Source organism: Daphnia carinata, chromosome 5 (genome assembly GCF_022539665.2).
Source record: "Daphnia carinata strain CSIRO-1 chromosome 5, CSIRO_AGI_Dcar_HiC_V3, whole genome shotgun sequence".
Taxonomy (NCBI): domain Eukaryota; kingdom Metazoa; phylum Arthropoda; class Branchiopoda; order Diplostraca; family Daphniidae; genus Daphnia; species Daphnia carinata.
The window spans coordinates 8,578,348-8,588,906 of NC_081335.1; the positions used below are offsets into that span (position 1 = coordinate 8,578,348).

Here is a 10,559-nt window from a genome sequence, read left to right on the forward strand (position 1 = left end):
TGATGACCTCGACGAAATACTCTTTCAATTTGAAAAAAAAACCCATTAATTAAGATCACATCTCACTTCCACAAACACACAAGAAAACGCGAAGGGAAAAGAGAAATCCGGTAGCATGGAAAAAATTTAAAATCATAGACTTTTCATTCATTTAAGATTATTATAAACAGGCTCTTTTTCCTTTCACAAATAAGAATAACGTAGATAGTGAGAATTTTAAGATCCCATTTGCGCGTCATCCTGCAAGGAAAAGTAAACTATTAACTCTAGTGTTGGCAAAACATCAAAAGAAATGACAGACCTGGTGTAAATGCTGTGCTCGACCAACATTTTGCACAGCAAATGGATTAAAAGGGGGACCAATGGGTATTACAGAACCAAGTGCATTGAAATGAGTAAGTTGCTGAGTTAGGGCCAGAGTTCCTCCTTCTGCAACACTCAATATCACCCATATTGTGTCTAAAAGAAACACGAATGAATTTTTTAGAAACCAAATTAGGGACTGTGTTACACTGACCTCCAAAATAAGATCCATTTGGTGTAGCCATCCTCCATTTGCTCTCATACATTCCCGGAAGAGATGGGCTATTCATATCCACACTGATATCTACAACCTCCCCAGGATTTAGAGGTGCAACAGGAACAGCAGTTTGCATAGATAGGTTGACACCACCGGTAAAGGCCAAATAACTACCTTCAGGCCACCTGTCATCTCCGTTGTTAGCCACTTTCCAGGTCTTGACGAAACTGTAGAAAAACAAGACAATAAAGATTTTTTCCATCACTGAAATTTCAATAAAAATTTTGAGACATACCTGGTATCAGGAGGTACACTTTCACCTTCACCAATAGTGACATCTTTAACCAATGTCATATTGGGTAGTTTGTGTGTGGATTGAAATTCAAAATAGGAACAAATGGCTGCTTGGAGGTTCCTGAACAACAAATCATACTAATACAATACACGATACTTGTAAAGAAATAGACGGCTACTTACCAGTTATTCATATCGAGAAAGAAGGATGCCGTTGTTTCGTTGACATCGTCTCCAACCAACTTTCTTAGTTGAGAAATTAAAACTTCGTGATCTGTCGTGCCCATGCAGCTGAACTGCTGGAGCAAATTTTGTTCAATATCATCGACCTCCATGATGTTCAGGAATATGGCTGCGAAATAAAAGACCAATTAAATAATTGGAAAAAGATTAAGAACAAGACTGTTCGTAACGACTCTCGTTGAGTAGTGTGTCTCCCCGTGCAATTGTGTGCTGCTTGTAGAAGACCCTTTTCGTTCGTTCGTTGTGAAACATTGTGCATCTCCTCGCGGACTAAATAGGAAACACTTTGTTTTAAAATCCTACGCTAGATGTCAGTGAAAATTTCATTCATCAGCTTAGCGCGGCATCTTTCAAGGTACATGCACGTCATTGTTGATCCAAATGCTGCCTGTTTACGTCAGATTTCCTTCGGCTCCATGGCTATTTATTATTCTCCTCAGGCTTATGAAAGATCTAATGAATGATTATCGTTAAACTGAAGGGAACGTGCAATATTGTATCCTAGAAACGATTGCAAAATGTGCAGAAGCCCGTTCGGCACATTTATAGTTTATAGACCCTACAAGATATTAAATTTGTATTACTATATTTTTCCATACTCTGTTTAACATGGTACAGTATCCAAGATGAGTTCAGTCTGCCTCGCTATACAAGTTTAGTTTCCATGACAGTCGTTTGATGATCGTTGATTGATTTTTTTTCATTTTGTTGACGACCTATGGTTACATTTGATTTCAGTGCCAACAGAAATGAACAATTTGGCACAAAATTTGTGGTACATTTGCTAAAGACTTACCAAAGCAGGGGATAATTCCATTCGAATGTGGAAAGGCTAAAAAAGGGGCGTGCCCCAATGTGTATGTGTCAGCAACTGTATTTCAAACTGATTAAGGATAATTGGATCGATGATCTGAAGACAATACTTGCTTACCAGCATTGTCGTGGTTATGCTGGCCATTCTTGTTAGGATTTGTCATGACCCTTAAGGCATCCACTTCCAGTTGTACCACCTCTTGATGGTATAGTGTGTATGCACACGTGTAATTGTTCGCATGCTTGCCGTTAAATATTTAAACACTCTAGAACTGAGCAAACACAAACTTTGCCGACTGGTTTCCGTCCAAACGGGAGTTCTCCCTATATTAGAGTATGGTAACAATAGTTAACGTTTGTTTGAGAGCCAGCAGTTACATGCAAAAATGACACAGAGAAAGTCATTGCCGAGCCTTTTCTCCCCTTCTTTGTTTCCAGAAGATGGAGCAACTCTTCATAGGTGAGTCTTCAGTGCCATTTTAAATAGGCACTGCACAATAAATCTTTGTTTAGTAATATCTTTTGCTAAAAAATCAAATAAAGATTAAGATATAACAGTTTCTAAACACTTAGTTTTCATACCATGAAGTATTGACTAGTTTCAGACGAAGACGAGATATTCATCGACGAAAATTGGCATGGACGATTGGAGGCAAGATGGTGGACGAACAGCCATCAAATTCCCACGTTGTAGAAACGTTTTCATTTCCAGGAATGAAACATCAGGACTCTTGCTGGAGTGACATCGATATCGCTGGCTTCCAGACAGTTTTGGATAGACAAGCTAATATAATCAGGTTTGAAATAACTTGGCTCATTATTTTTTATAACTTGCTTGTTAACGCCTTCGTGACGGTGTTGATGAAACCGGTGTTTCGTTCCGGAAAAGTAGAAGACTCATTTGGTTCGTGGTTTTGACCATCTGTTTTGCCCTGATGCTGCTACAGACACTAGATCGTTTAAATTACTATTTGGTAAGTAATTTATCTAGTTTTTTTTTGTAATTTTTAATGATTATGTTGATGACGCATTAACGTTCGTTTAGACGCTCCCGGTTTCAACTACTGTACGCGTCATTCGAAATGATTCTTTGATATTTCCATCTATAACACTTTGTCCTTACCGTGATACCTTGTGAGTACCAGTACAAAGTGATATGCATGTTGCCCTAATTTACTTACCAGGTGCACCGTAAAAAGAAGCTCTGTTCATTTTTACTTCAGGACAAGGGACGCTTCGCATTTGGATTTGGAAAAACTACATTCACTGTATGAAACTAATTTTCCAAAAGAAGATTTCAACGATCCAGTGGAGGCCATGTACAAACTAGCCGATGTTTATGACGTCGTCACGTTGTGGAAACGCTCTGGCTGGGAGTTAGACACCGAGATATCAAGCGTACCTTTAGTGCACACAATATGTTTTATTTTACGTAACTTTAAATCTTTTTTCGTTGCAGTGTTTGCAGGCGAGATTGAACTGTACGCAAAACGGGCAGGTGGAAAGGATTTTTACCGTTCTAGGCTATTGCCTTCATTTTCCTGGCCAACCTGTGACAGTCAGCGGTCATTTTTACGGCTTCAACATCAAACTTTGTACGTTATACCAATCAATTCATCAGCCAATGCAGAGTATAATAACGTTCCGTTCAATATTATCTTAAAATACAGGCAACAAGGATAACGTAACGGATAAAACCCACAGGATTTTACATGATGATCAGTGATCGGTACAGCACTCACGATATACGCTCATTGACCCACGGCTTCTTCTTGGAACAAGGTTGGAATAAGGAAGTGGCCGTTTCACTGAAACACTTTAAAGCCGAGAATAAAAATCACGCCCCCTGTTCTCCCGATGAATCAATGACCGTATCACGATGCATCAGCCAATGCTTCCACAGAACACTCATCGAAAAAACGGGTTGTCGGTATGTGATGATCATGCTGTTGCGAAGGTTCTCGAATGAAAATTTTTTTGTTGAAACCAGAATGCCGTACATGAATTTGTTCAACTTTACATCTGTCCCATACTGCAACACGTCACAGCAGCTACGCCTGGCCGAAGACTTACAGAAGGATCTTTTATGGGAAGGGCGTGGCTGGCATCCGGCTTCCTGTCAGTGCGGATACGCCAGTACTTGCTCGCAATACCTTTACGAGACAAGCTCTGACACGTTTGCCCGCCATGACGACTGTGCCCAGTATAAAGTAAATTTTTTGTTTTATTTTTAAAAAATTATAGTGAATATGCATCATCATTGTAAAAATGTTGCAGGTGTATTTTATCGACATGACTTACGAGGAAACCAAAGAAGAATTTGCCTACGAAATCATCTCGTTGCTGTGCGATATCGGTGGGACTCTTGGATTGTTGCTGGGCGCTTCAGGTTTGGTCGTAGATTAATAGGTAAATGCAACGAGGATGACATAGTTTAAATTTGATTACAGTGTTGACGGTGATCCAGTTTGTTGACGCTTTGTCACGCCAGATAGCCAAGTGGCTGATGAAAACGCCCGTATTGGTAAAACGCCAAAAATCCAGCATGTTCAACATAATGCAAACGATGGTGAAACCGACTGAATATTAGATTTATCACTGCTACAATTGAACGTTGTGCAAACAATGGTGTAAGCTAGCATTTACTTAGTTTTTTTAAACAGAATCATACGTAATTCAATGCACTTTAATCATAAAGAATATTTTGTGTTTATGCTATTGCACGATGACAGGTATAATGATGTGTTTACCTTCCCACTTTTATCGAATCTGTTAATTAGATTAGGCACCACACTTTGCTACAGCTACTCCGACGAACACGAAATATCCTAGCAATAAAGACTACGTATTCGAAGAAAATACATTACAAAGAAGGGAAATCACATTTCAATAGAGAACCTGCAAGTATGTAGAGGATACTTAGGTAGAGCTCATCGTCCACCATCAATCTTCTCAGGTGGTTTGCCAGACTCTCGACATTCCAAATCTCTGACGTCCACGTAGGACCCAACTGGAAGATGGAAAGAATAATCGGATCCGCCGTAAACAAACGGCTTTGCAAAATATTATTGACTAAATATCTTTTTTACAAAAAAATATTTAATTAGTAAAACAACAAAGATTCGAACCCGTGATAACAGCATGGCAGCCGTAAACTATTCCACAGCGCCATATTTCAATCACTTACTTAATGTATAAGCTACCTATTTATATGGGTCACGCCCAGTGCTAAATTTGGTTGGAATGTGCGGTCCTGGCACAATGGTTATCGCCCTCGCTTTGTAATCTGTCGACCCCGGGTTCAAATCCCGCCATCTCCAATATCCAAGCCCTCCATTCTCTCCTCCCACCACCCTCTGCTCCCTCCCACCCCTCCATATCATCAATTCAAGATTCATCGGATTATGCATCATTCAGCATCTTCATTACAACGGATTCGCAAGCTTCTTCGCTTCATTGGATTACGCAAGATTCTACATCTTCATCGCTTTGGACATCATCTACACTAAATGACGCTGGATGCCTTCAAGAAAGAAGAAAAAAGAAGAGCCATGCCTACTATCAAGGGGCTAAAAATGGCACACAAAAAAAGATCTGTAGTACCGTTCACTACATTTCAGATCAATCCACAAGGTAGAGAAGAGGTAATCGTAGCTCGTAGGTTGTTCGTAAGTCTCCCCATGGCCACTAGGTTCATGGATGCAGGCAGCTAATCATCGGGATATGTGAGCCTCTTCGATACCGTTTTTTGTTTTCCTTGCTGTGGGTACACCAGTAGGGCGTACAGTAGTGCGGCTATCAGGTTAGTAGGTAGGCAGGCTAGTCCAGATGCCGAATCCAGATCCGTAATAAAACGTGACAGTTTCCAAACTAGAGATACCCTTTGGCTGTTTGAGTGGCAATATGGCGATTCTTGAAGCACAAAAATGAAGTTTTGATGAGGTTGTCAACGCCTGTATCTTGATCGTGGAAAAAAATGGCGTCGCTATCGTTCAAGAAACTGCGATCCGTCGTTGTTAAACAACCGCCTTCCATGTGACTACACTGTATGGGAGAACGTAGCCCAATCGACTCCAACTCCGAAGTCTTTCATGTCATAGAATTTCGTCCAGTATAGAACAATAGAGCACAACATCTCTGTTGTAACGAAGTACTTGACTTGTTTTAACTGATACGGACAATTACGATCGGCATTTTAAAAGAAAACGAGAATCACATGGGTATCTGTTGGCGTTGAAATAGCAGACGATAATTATAGAAGAAATTCATGAAATAGACCACTGCGACTGTTCCTACAAAAATTCTGGTAAGTGAAGACAAATTTATGGGTTAGCTTTGTCTCAACATCATTCGATTATTTCTAGTGAAGGTAGTGAAGTATTTGGCCATTTCCACGTTTCAGGTGAAACTGAAATTCCTCTACGTGTGCAGTGGGCAGGTGTGACATATCTGGTACTTGTCTGTTCAGAAGCTCTGGTGGCGAGACTGTCTCACACGCCGATTATTAGGTAAGCTCTGTCAAAAAACAATAGAAGATAAGTTTTAGAGTTTCATTACGACAGCATAAGAAATTTAGTCGTCCAAATTTATTGTTATTACGTCATTTAAATTTCCTGTGCGTTGGTGTGACGTAATCTAGCTGTTCACTTTTGCAGACAAACCGAATTTTGGCTATACAGAATAGACACGTGTTAGGGTACGTGGCCCTGTTATGTAATTTTTCATCATGTTTATAAGCCGATGAAAAAAGTGTTTATTATGCAAACGCCATTGGCGCTAATGTATTTCTTGTTTATAATGGACTGCCTGTTGTAATTAACCACATAGCATAGCAGCCAGGTACTCATTCAAATTGATAACTGAAGGTACACATGTGGAAGACACAAACAGATGTTCAATTACCTAGAGCTACAGCGTATCGCCACGTCCGCCAACAACAACTAGTTACTGTACGGAATGCCCGTAGGAAATTAACTATTCTAGCAGAGTGCCTCGGTAGCCATAATTTCCAGTTTAGACTTCAACATAATTATCGGTTAAAAGTAATCATTTCAGGTAATAATAGTAATATCGCCTTACATACCGCATTACTTAATCTATATGCCATACATTTTGTTTTCTGATTGAATCAACTTTTCTTTTACAGCTCAGTTTCTGCGTAACAATTTCGAATGTGAGACAACAAACCGTCAAACAAAATTTACATCTGTTTCGCCATTGCCATTTTACTTCGCTAAACGCTAACGTAAGAGGACAAAAAGGATGATTCATCAAAACCTATCCAGGGGGCAATCATTGGCCTGGAAACAGGATTTCCTATATTGGACAAAGGTTGTCCCACCATAAAAAAATTTGTTTAACACAAAATTCAGAAATCAAATGGGAAATTCAGTTTATTTCAACAGTCGAAATGAGAGGTATGAAAACGACAAGGTTACATGGCTGCACTATAGAGTAATCTATTCATGCTCCTTTCTCTTAGCCTCGCAGCAATGTTCAAAGGCGAACCTTGTCAATCACATTAAACGTCACTTTTTATTATTATCTTTTTCATGGAATGAGGTAAAACATTGAGGTTAAACATAATGTTCCAAGGGCTTCATCGAATGTAACACAACAAATATTTTGCACACAATTAAGCGAATCCTGTGGTGAGTGGCACTTATTTCTTAATCACATTTGTCTAGTTTATCCTTCGATATAACCAAATAAAAATAGGCGGGAAATGAAATCATGCGCCATAAAGATCACTAGACAACAAAAAAAAAAAATACGTAGCACGGGAATAACAAAACGCTGCGTCAGATCAGTAAACGAGGTATGCAGTCGTGCGAATCTCATCGCGGAATAGACTCTAATCGCGCCACGAAATCGGCGGTCGTGGCAGTCATGGTAGGTGTGAGTCTAAAAACTCTTTCTTCGAAAAATTTCAAAAGAGGCTTGATGAGAACGGGATAATGCAGCTGGAAAACAAAGTAGGACGCGAACAGATTCTTGAAGGCCGTGACGGAATCATCGCCACACGGAATGATGTTGCCATCGATGACCAGGTTGAAATACACTGGGTCACTCATCGTTCCGACGCCTACCAGGTACGGGTGTGAACTCTTTGTTTGGTCTCGTGAACGGAGGGCTACTAATTCCTGAAGATTGCGATTCTCCTAATTAAGAAGAAAACATATTTTTACACAAGAGATTTAGAAAGAAAAAGGGATTTGGATACGTACAGATACGAATATCACAAGTTGATGAATTTTTTCATCAGTTGAGTTTTTGCGGATTTTTTTAATTTCTGGCATTACTAAAATGCAAATGAGCAATAGCCGGAGGAATTCTGAAAAAATGGAGCACAATAAATCATCATTTTTTTACATATTTAAGTCTAATCGTTTTTATGTGTACCGTTATTGCAAAACGGAAGAGATTCGAGTTCTTTTTCGGCAAGACGAACAAGTCGATCGGCGTAGGGTTCTACAAAACTTTGCTCGATTTCGCCAGCCATAGGGTATTTCCTCCTAAAATCGTCGTATATCTATTTTTCACCCCAGAAAAATACGAATTAAAAAATATACAGATTAAATTAACATTTAATAAATTATACCAAGAGTCCGTTGTTGAAATCCATCATGCGGGGATACTCCGCCAGAACAAGGCTTGGAGTTTTCAAGTTTCTCCTCATTTGATACTGTCGAAATGGATACGTCGATTCCATGGCATCGTTGATTTGCTCAGCGTTACTCGACGTCGGTATTAGACTTTTCAGCAAACGAACCATAAATTCGTGCATCTGAATTTCCTCAATTTCCAATTCTGGCCCGACTTCGTCTATAAATCCTCGAGGAATCTTCCTGTGAATTTTTTGTTTCATACTGATTTTCCTCTTGCGACATTCGGGCTGCTTCTTGCGCATCGTTTTCAGCAATGTCTCTATGAACCCTCCGGATTTCGCGTGGTAGTAGTGGCTGTGGATGAGACTGTTTCCGTCTCGAATCCCTAAACAAGGGAATGCTTGGATAATAGCAGCTGCCAACATGTCCTTTTCTTGCGTGGTTGGGTATAGCCCATATTCGTTTACCATAGCCTCTACCACCACACACACGATTGTCCTGCGTTCAGGTACTGTAAGAAAAGCCTTGTCACGCGCCAAATATTCCTCGTAAACAGCTCTGCCTTTACTACTTGCAAGGATCATTTCCGTAACGTTGAACATGGTCTAATATAGAAACGTCTTTTAGTTTACCAGTGAAGAGAAAATAATGAAGGTACAAACTACCTTTTCAGATCTCTGCGGTGAACTGGAACTGTCAATGTTTGGAAGCTGTTGCATGTGTACTTTTGAAATCACAGTTGGCTGTTGTTGAATCGAAACAAATTCTTGTGAGGGTGGTACAGTCACTGAAAATACTGGCACAATGGTAGAAGATACTGGCACAACTGTTGTAGACACTGGAGCCATGGCTGAGCATACAGGAGTAATAGCTGTGGATACCGGGGCGACGGCTGTGCACGCCGGAGCAATTGCTGTGGATACTGGAGTAATTGATGAATATATAGGAATAGTTGTTGGAGATATTGAAATATTTGTTGGAGATACTGAGACATTTGCTTGAGATTCTGAAATGTTAACTAGAGATTCTGAAATATTGGACGATGATTCTTGAATGCTGTGTGATGTTGTGTATATTGGGTGATGCACCATGACTGAAAAACTTTCTGTTGTTGCATTTTGTTGTGGTTGTGAGAGCTGTGCAGGTTGTGCAGGTGCAGCCGGAGCTAAAGATGGTTCTTGTGCAGCAGCTGGTTTTTGGAGAGCCTGAATTAATCTTTCCATCTTCTTTTTGTGGCCTAGTTTCAGCTTAAGCTCATTCAAGTCCTCTCTGGTAAGAGTCATAAGACTCGGTCCATCAATATCTTCATCTAGAAAAGGGACAAAATTGAAGTAGAATAGATCCATTTTGTCTTGAACGGCAAAGAAAAAGCAGTGCAGACTGACCTCTAAACCGCTCAACAACTAATGAATCAAAACCTTCCATTCTGAGTTTTCTTGCAACATCTTCTGAACTCCATCTTGATACATCATTATCAAGCTGTAAATCAATATCACATTCCATTGCTATGTCACTAAACGTCAGTTCTTCTAAATCATGGCAATGTTGCTGTGTTTGACTCTGCTCAAATTGTGGATTTTCCTTGGGTGGTTCTGTAGTTATAAAGTGAACTGAACGAAAATGTTCGAAGAGATCTTTAGAGTCCCCAGGAATCTCTATATTGCAAAGGAAACAGCTCGAATTCATAGGTAAACTGGTGCTTGATCGCACGCGACGCTTTGGCATTCTATGCAAAATGGAACCTGATTCAAACGAAAATTAGCACAACAAATTGCCAAGCTATGCAAAAATTAAGCATTACCGGTGGCGACACCCGGTCAGTTCGCAACTCGTGGAAACAATCCAAGAGTAGCGCAGTACACAATAATATGGTGCTACTTCAGCTTGGCTAGGTCCGTTGCGAGTGAACACGATTATCTCAAGAGACGATATTTAAACTCTTTATTTCTTCCTCGAAGACATTGAAAGACTGAAATGCCACGCATGCTACACGCTTGTTGTTGCCACGTCGTCTGCGCTTTGCTTATAACGTGGCTCGATGTGTTGTGGTTTAAATCTTGTTTTCTTATTATTTCCACCAG

At 40.0% G+C, this 10,559-nt stretch overlaps 3 protein-coding genes across 3 annotated transcripts; 1 reads left to right on the forward strand and 2 right to left on the reverse strand.

Annotated features, from left to right (window-relative positions):
- Positions 1-123: 123 nt before the first annotated feature.
- On the reverse strand, positions 124-1,277 carry LOC130703166 (protein ILRUN-like). The gene is made up of 5 exons (XM_057524776.2): positions 998-1,277; positions 816-935; positions 518-747; positions 302-459; positions 124-240 (listed from the first exon to the last, which is right to left on the reverse strand). Exons 1-5 carry the CDS (start codon positions 1,147-1,149, stop codon positions 217-219), a joined length of 684 nt encoding a protein of 227 aa, XP_057380759.1. The 5' UTR covers positions 1,150-1,277; the 3' UTR covers positions 124-216.
- A 907-nt stretch (positions 1,278-2,184) lies between these two features.
- LOC130703150 (acid-sensing ion channel 1B-like) lies at positions 2,185-4,469 on the forward strand. The gene is made up of 10 exons (XM_057524759.2): positions 2,185-2,330; positions 2,470-2,667; positions 2,763-2,844; positions 2,916-3,004; positions 3,094-3,268; positions 3,330-3,465; positions 3,541-3,800; positions 3,861-4,080; positions 4,148-4,259; positions 4,321-4,469. Exons 1-7 carry the CDS (start codon positions 2,257-2,259, stop codon positions 3,594-3,596), a joined length of 810 nt encoding a protein of 269 aa, XP_057380742.2. The 5' UTR covers positions 2,185-2,256; the 3' UTR covers positions 3,597-3,800; positions 3,861-4,080; positions 4,148-4,259; positions 4,321-4,469.
- A 2,776-nt stretch (positions 4,470-7,245) lies between these two features.
- Positions 7,246-10,520, reverse strand: LOC130703126 (uncharacterized). Its single transcript, XM_057524729.2, has 7 exons — positions 10,280-10,520; positions 9,864-10,220; positions 9,144-9,787; positions 8,472-9,083; positions 8,273-8,402; positions 8,098-8,204; positions 7,246-8,031 (listed from the first exon to the last, which is right to left on the reverse strand). Exons 2-7 carry the CDS (start codon positions 10,201-10,203, stop codon positions 7,708-7,710), a joined length of 2,157 nt encoding a protein of 718 aa, XP_057380712.1. The 5' UTR covers positions 10,204-10,220; positions 10,280-10,520; the 3' UTR covers positions 7,246-7,707.
- Positions 10,521-10,559: the final 39 nt, after the last annotated feature.

What these genes read in the sequence shown, in the direction of transcription:
- LOC130703150 (XM_057524759.2), top strand. Translation starts at nt 2,257, where the DNA reads ATGACACAGAGAAAGTCATTGCCGAGCCTTTTCTCCCCTTCTTTGTTT. An exon ending in ATCGTTTAAATTACTATTTG is followed by an intron (nt 2,845 to 2,915) that starts GTAAGTAATTTA and finishes ACGTTCGTTTAG; the next exon opens with ACGCTCCCGGTTTCAACTAC. An exon ending in TGTCCTTACCGTGATACCTT is followed by an intron (nt 3,005 to 3,093) that starts GTGAGTACCAGT and finishes TTTTTACTTCAG; the next exon opens with GACAAGGGACGCTTCGCATT.
- LOC130703126 (XM_057524729.2), bottom strand. Translation starts at nt 10,203, where the DNA reads ATGCCAAAGCGTCGCGTGCGATCAAGCACCAGTTTACCTATGAATTCG. An exon ending in AGTTGTTGAGCGGTTTAGAG is followed by an intron (nt 9,788 to 9,863) that starts GTCAGTCTGCAC and finishes TCCCTTTTCTAG; the next exon opens with ATGAAGATATTGATGGACCG. An exon ending in ATTTCAACAACGGACTCTTG is followed by an intron (nt 8,403 to 8,471) that starts GTATAATTTATT and finishes GGTGAAAAATAG; the next exon opens with ATATACGACGATTTTAGGAG.
- LOC130703166 (XM_057524776.2), bottom strand. Translation starts at nt 1,149, where the DNA reads ATGGAGGTCGATGATATTGAACAAAATTTGCTCCAGCAGTTCAGCTGC. An exon ending in TTTCTCGATATGAATAACTG is followed by an intron (nt 936 to 997) that starts GTAAGTAGCCGT and finishes TTTGTTGTTCAG; the next exon opens with GAACCTCCAAGCAGCCATTT. An exon ending in AAATGGATCTTATTTTGGAG is followed by an intron (nt 460 to 517) that starts GTCAGTGTAACA and finishes TGTTTCTTTTAG; the next exon opens with ACACAATATGGGTGATATTG.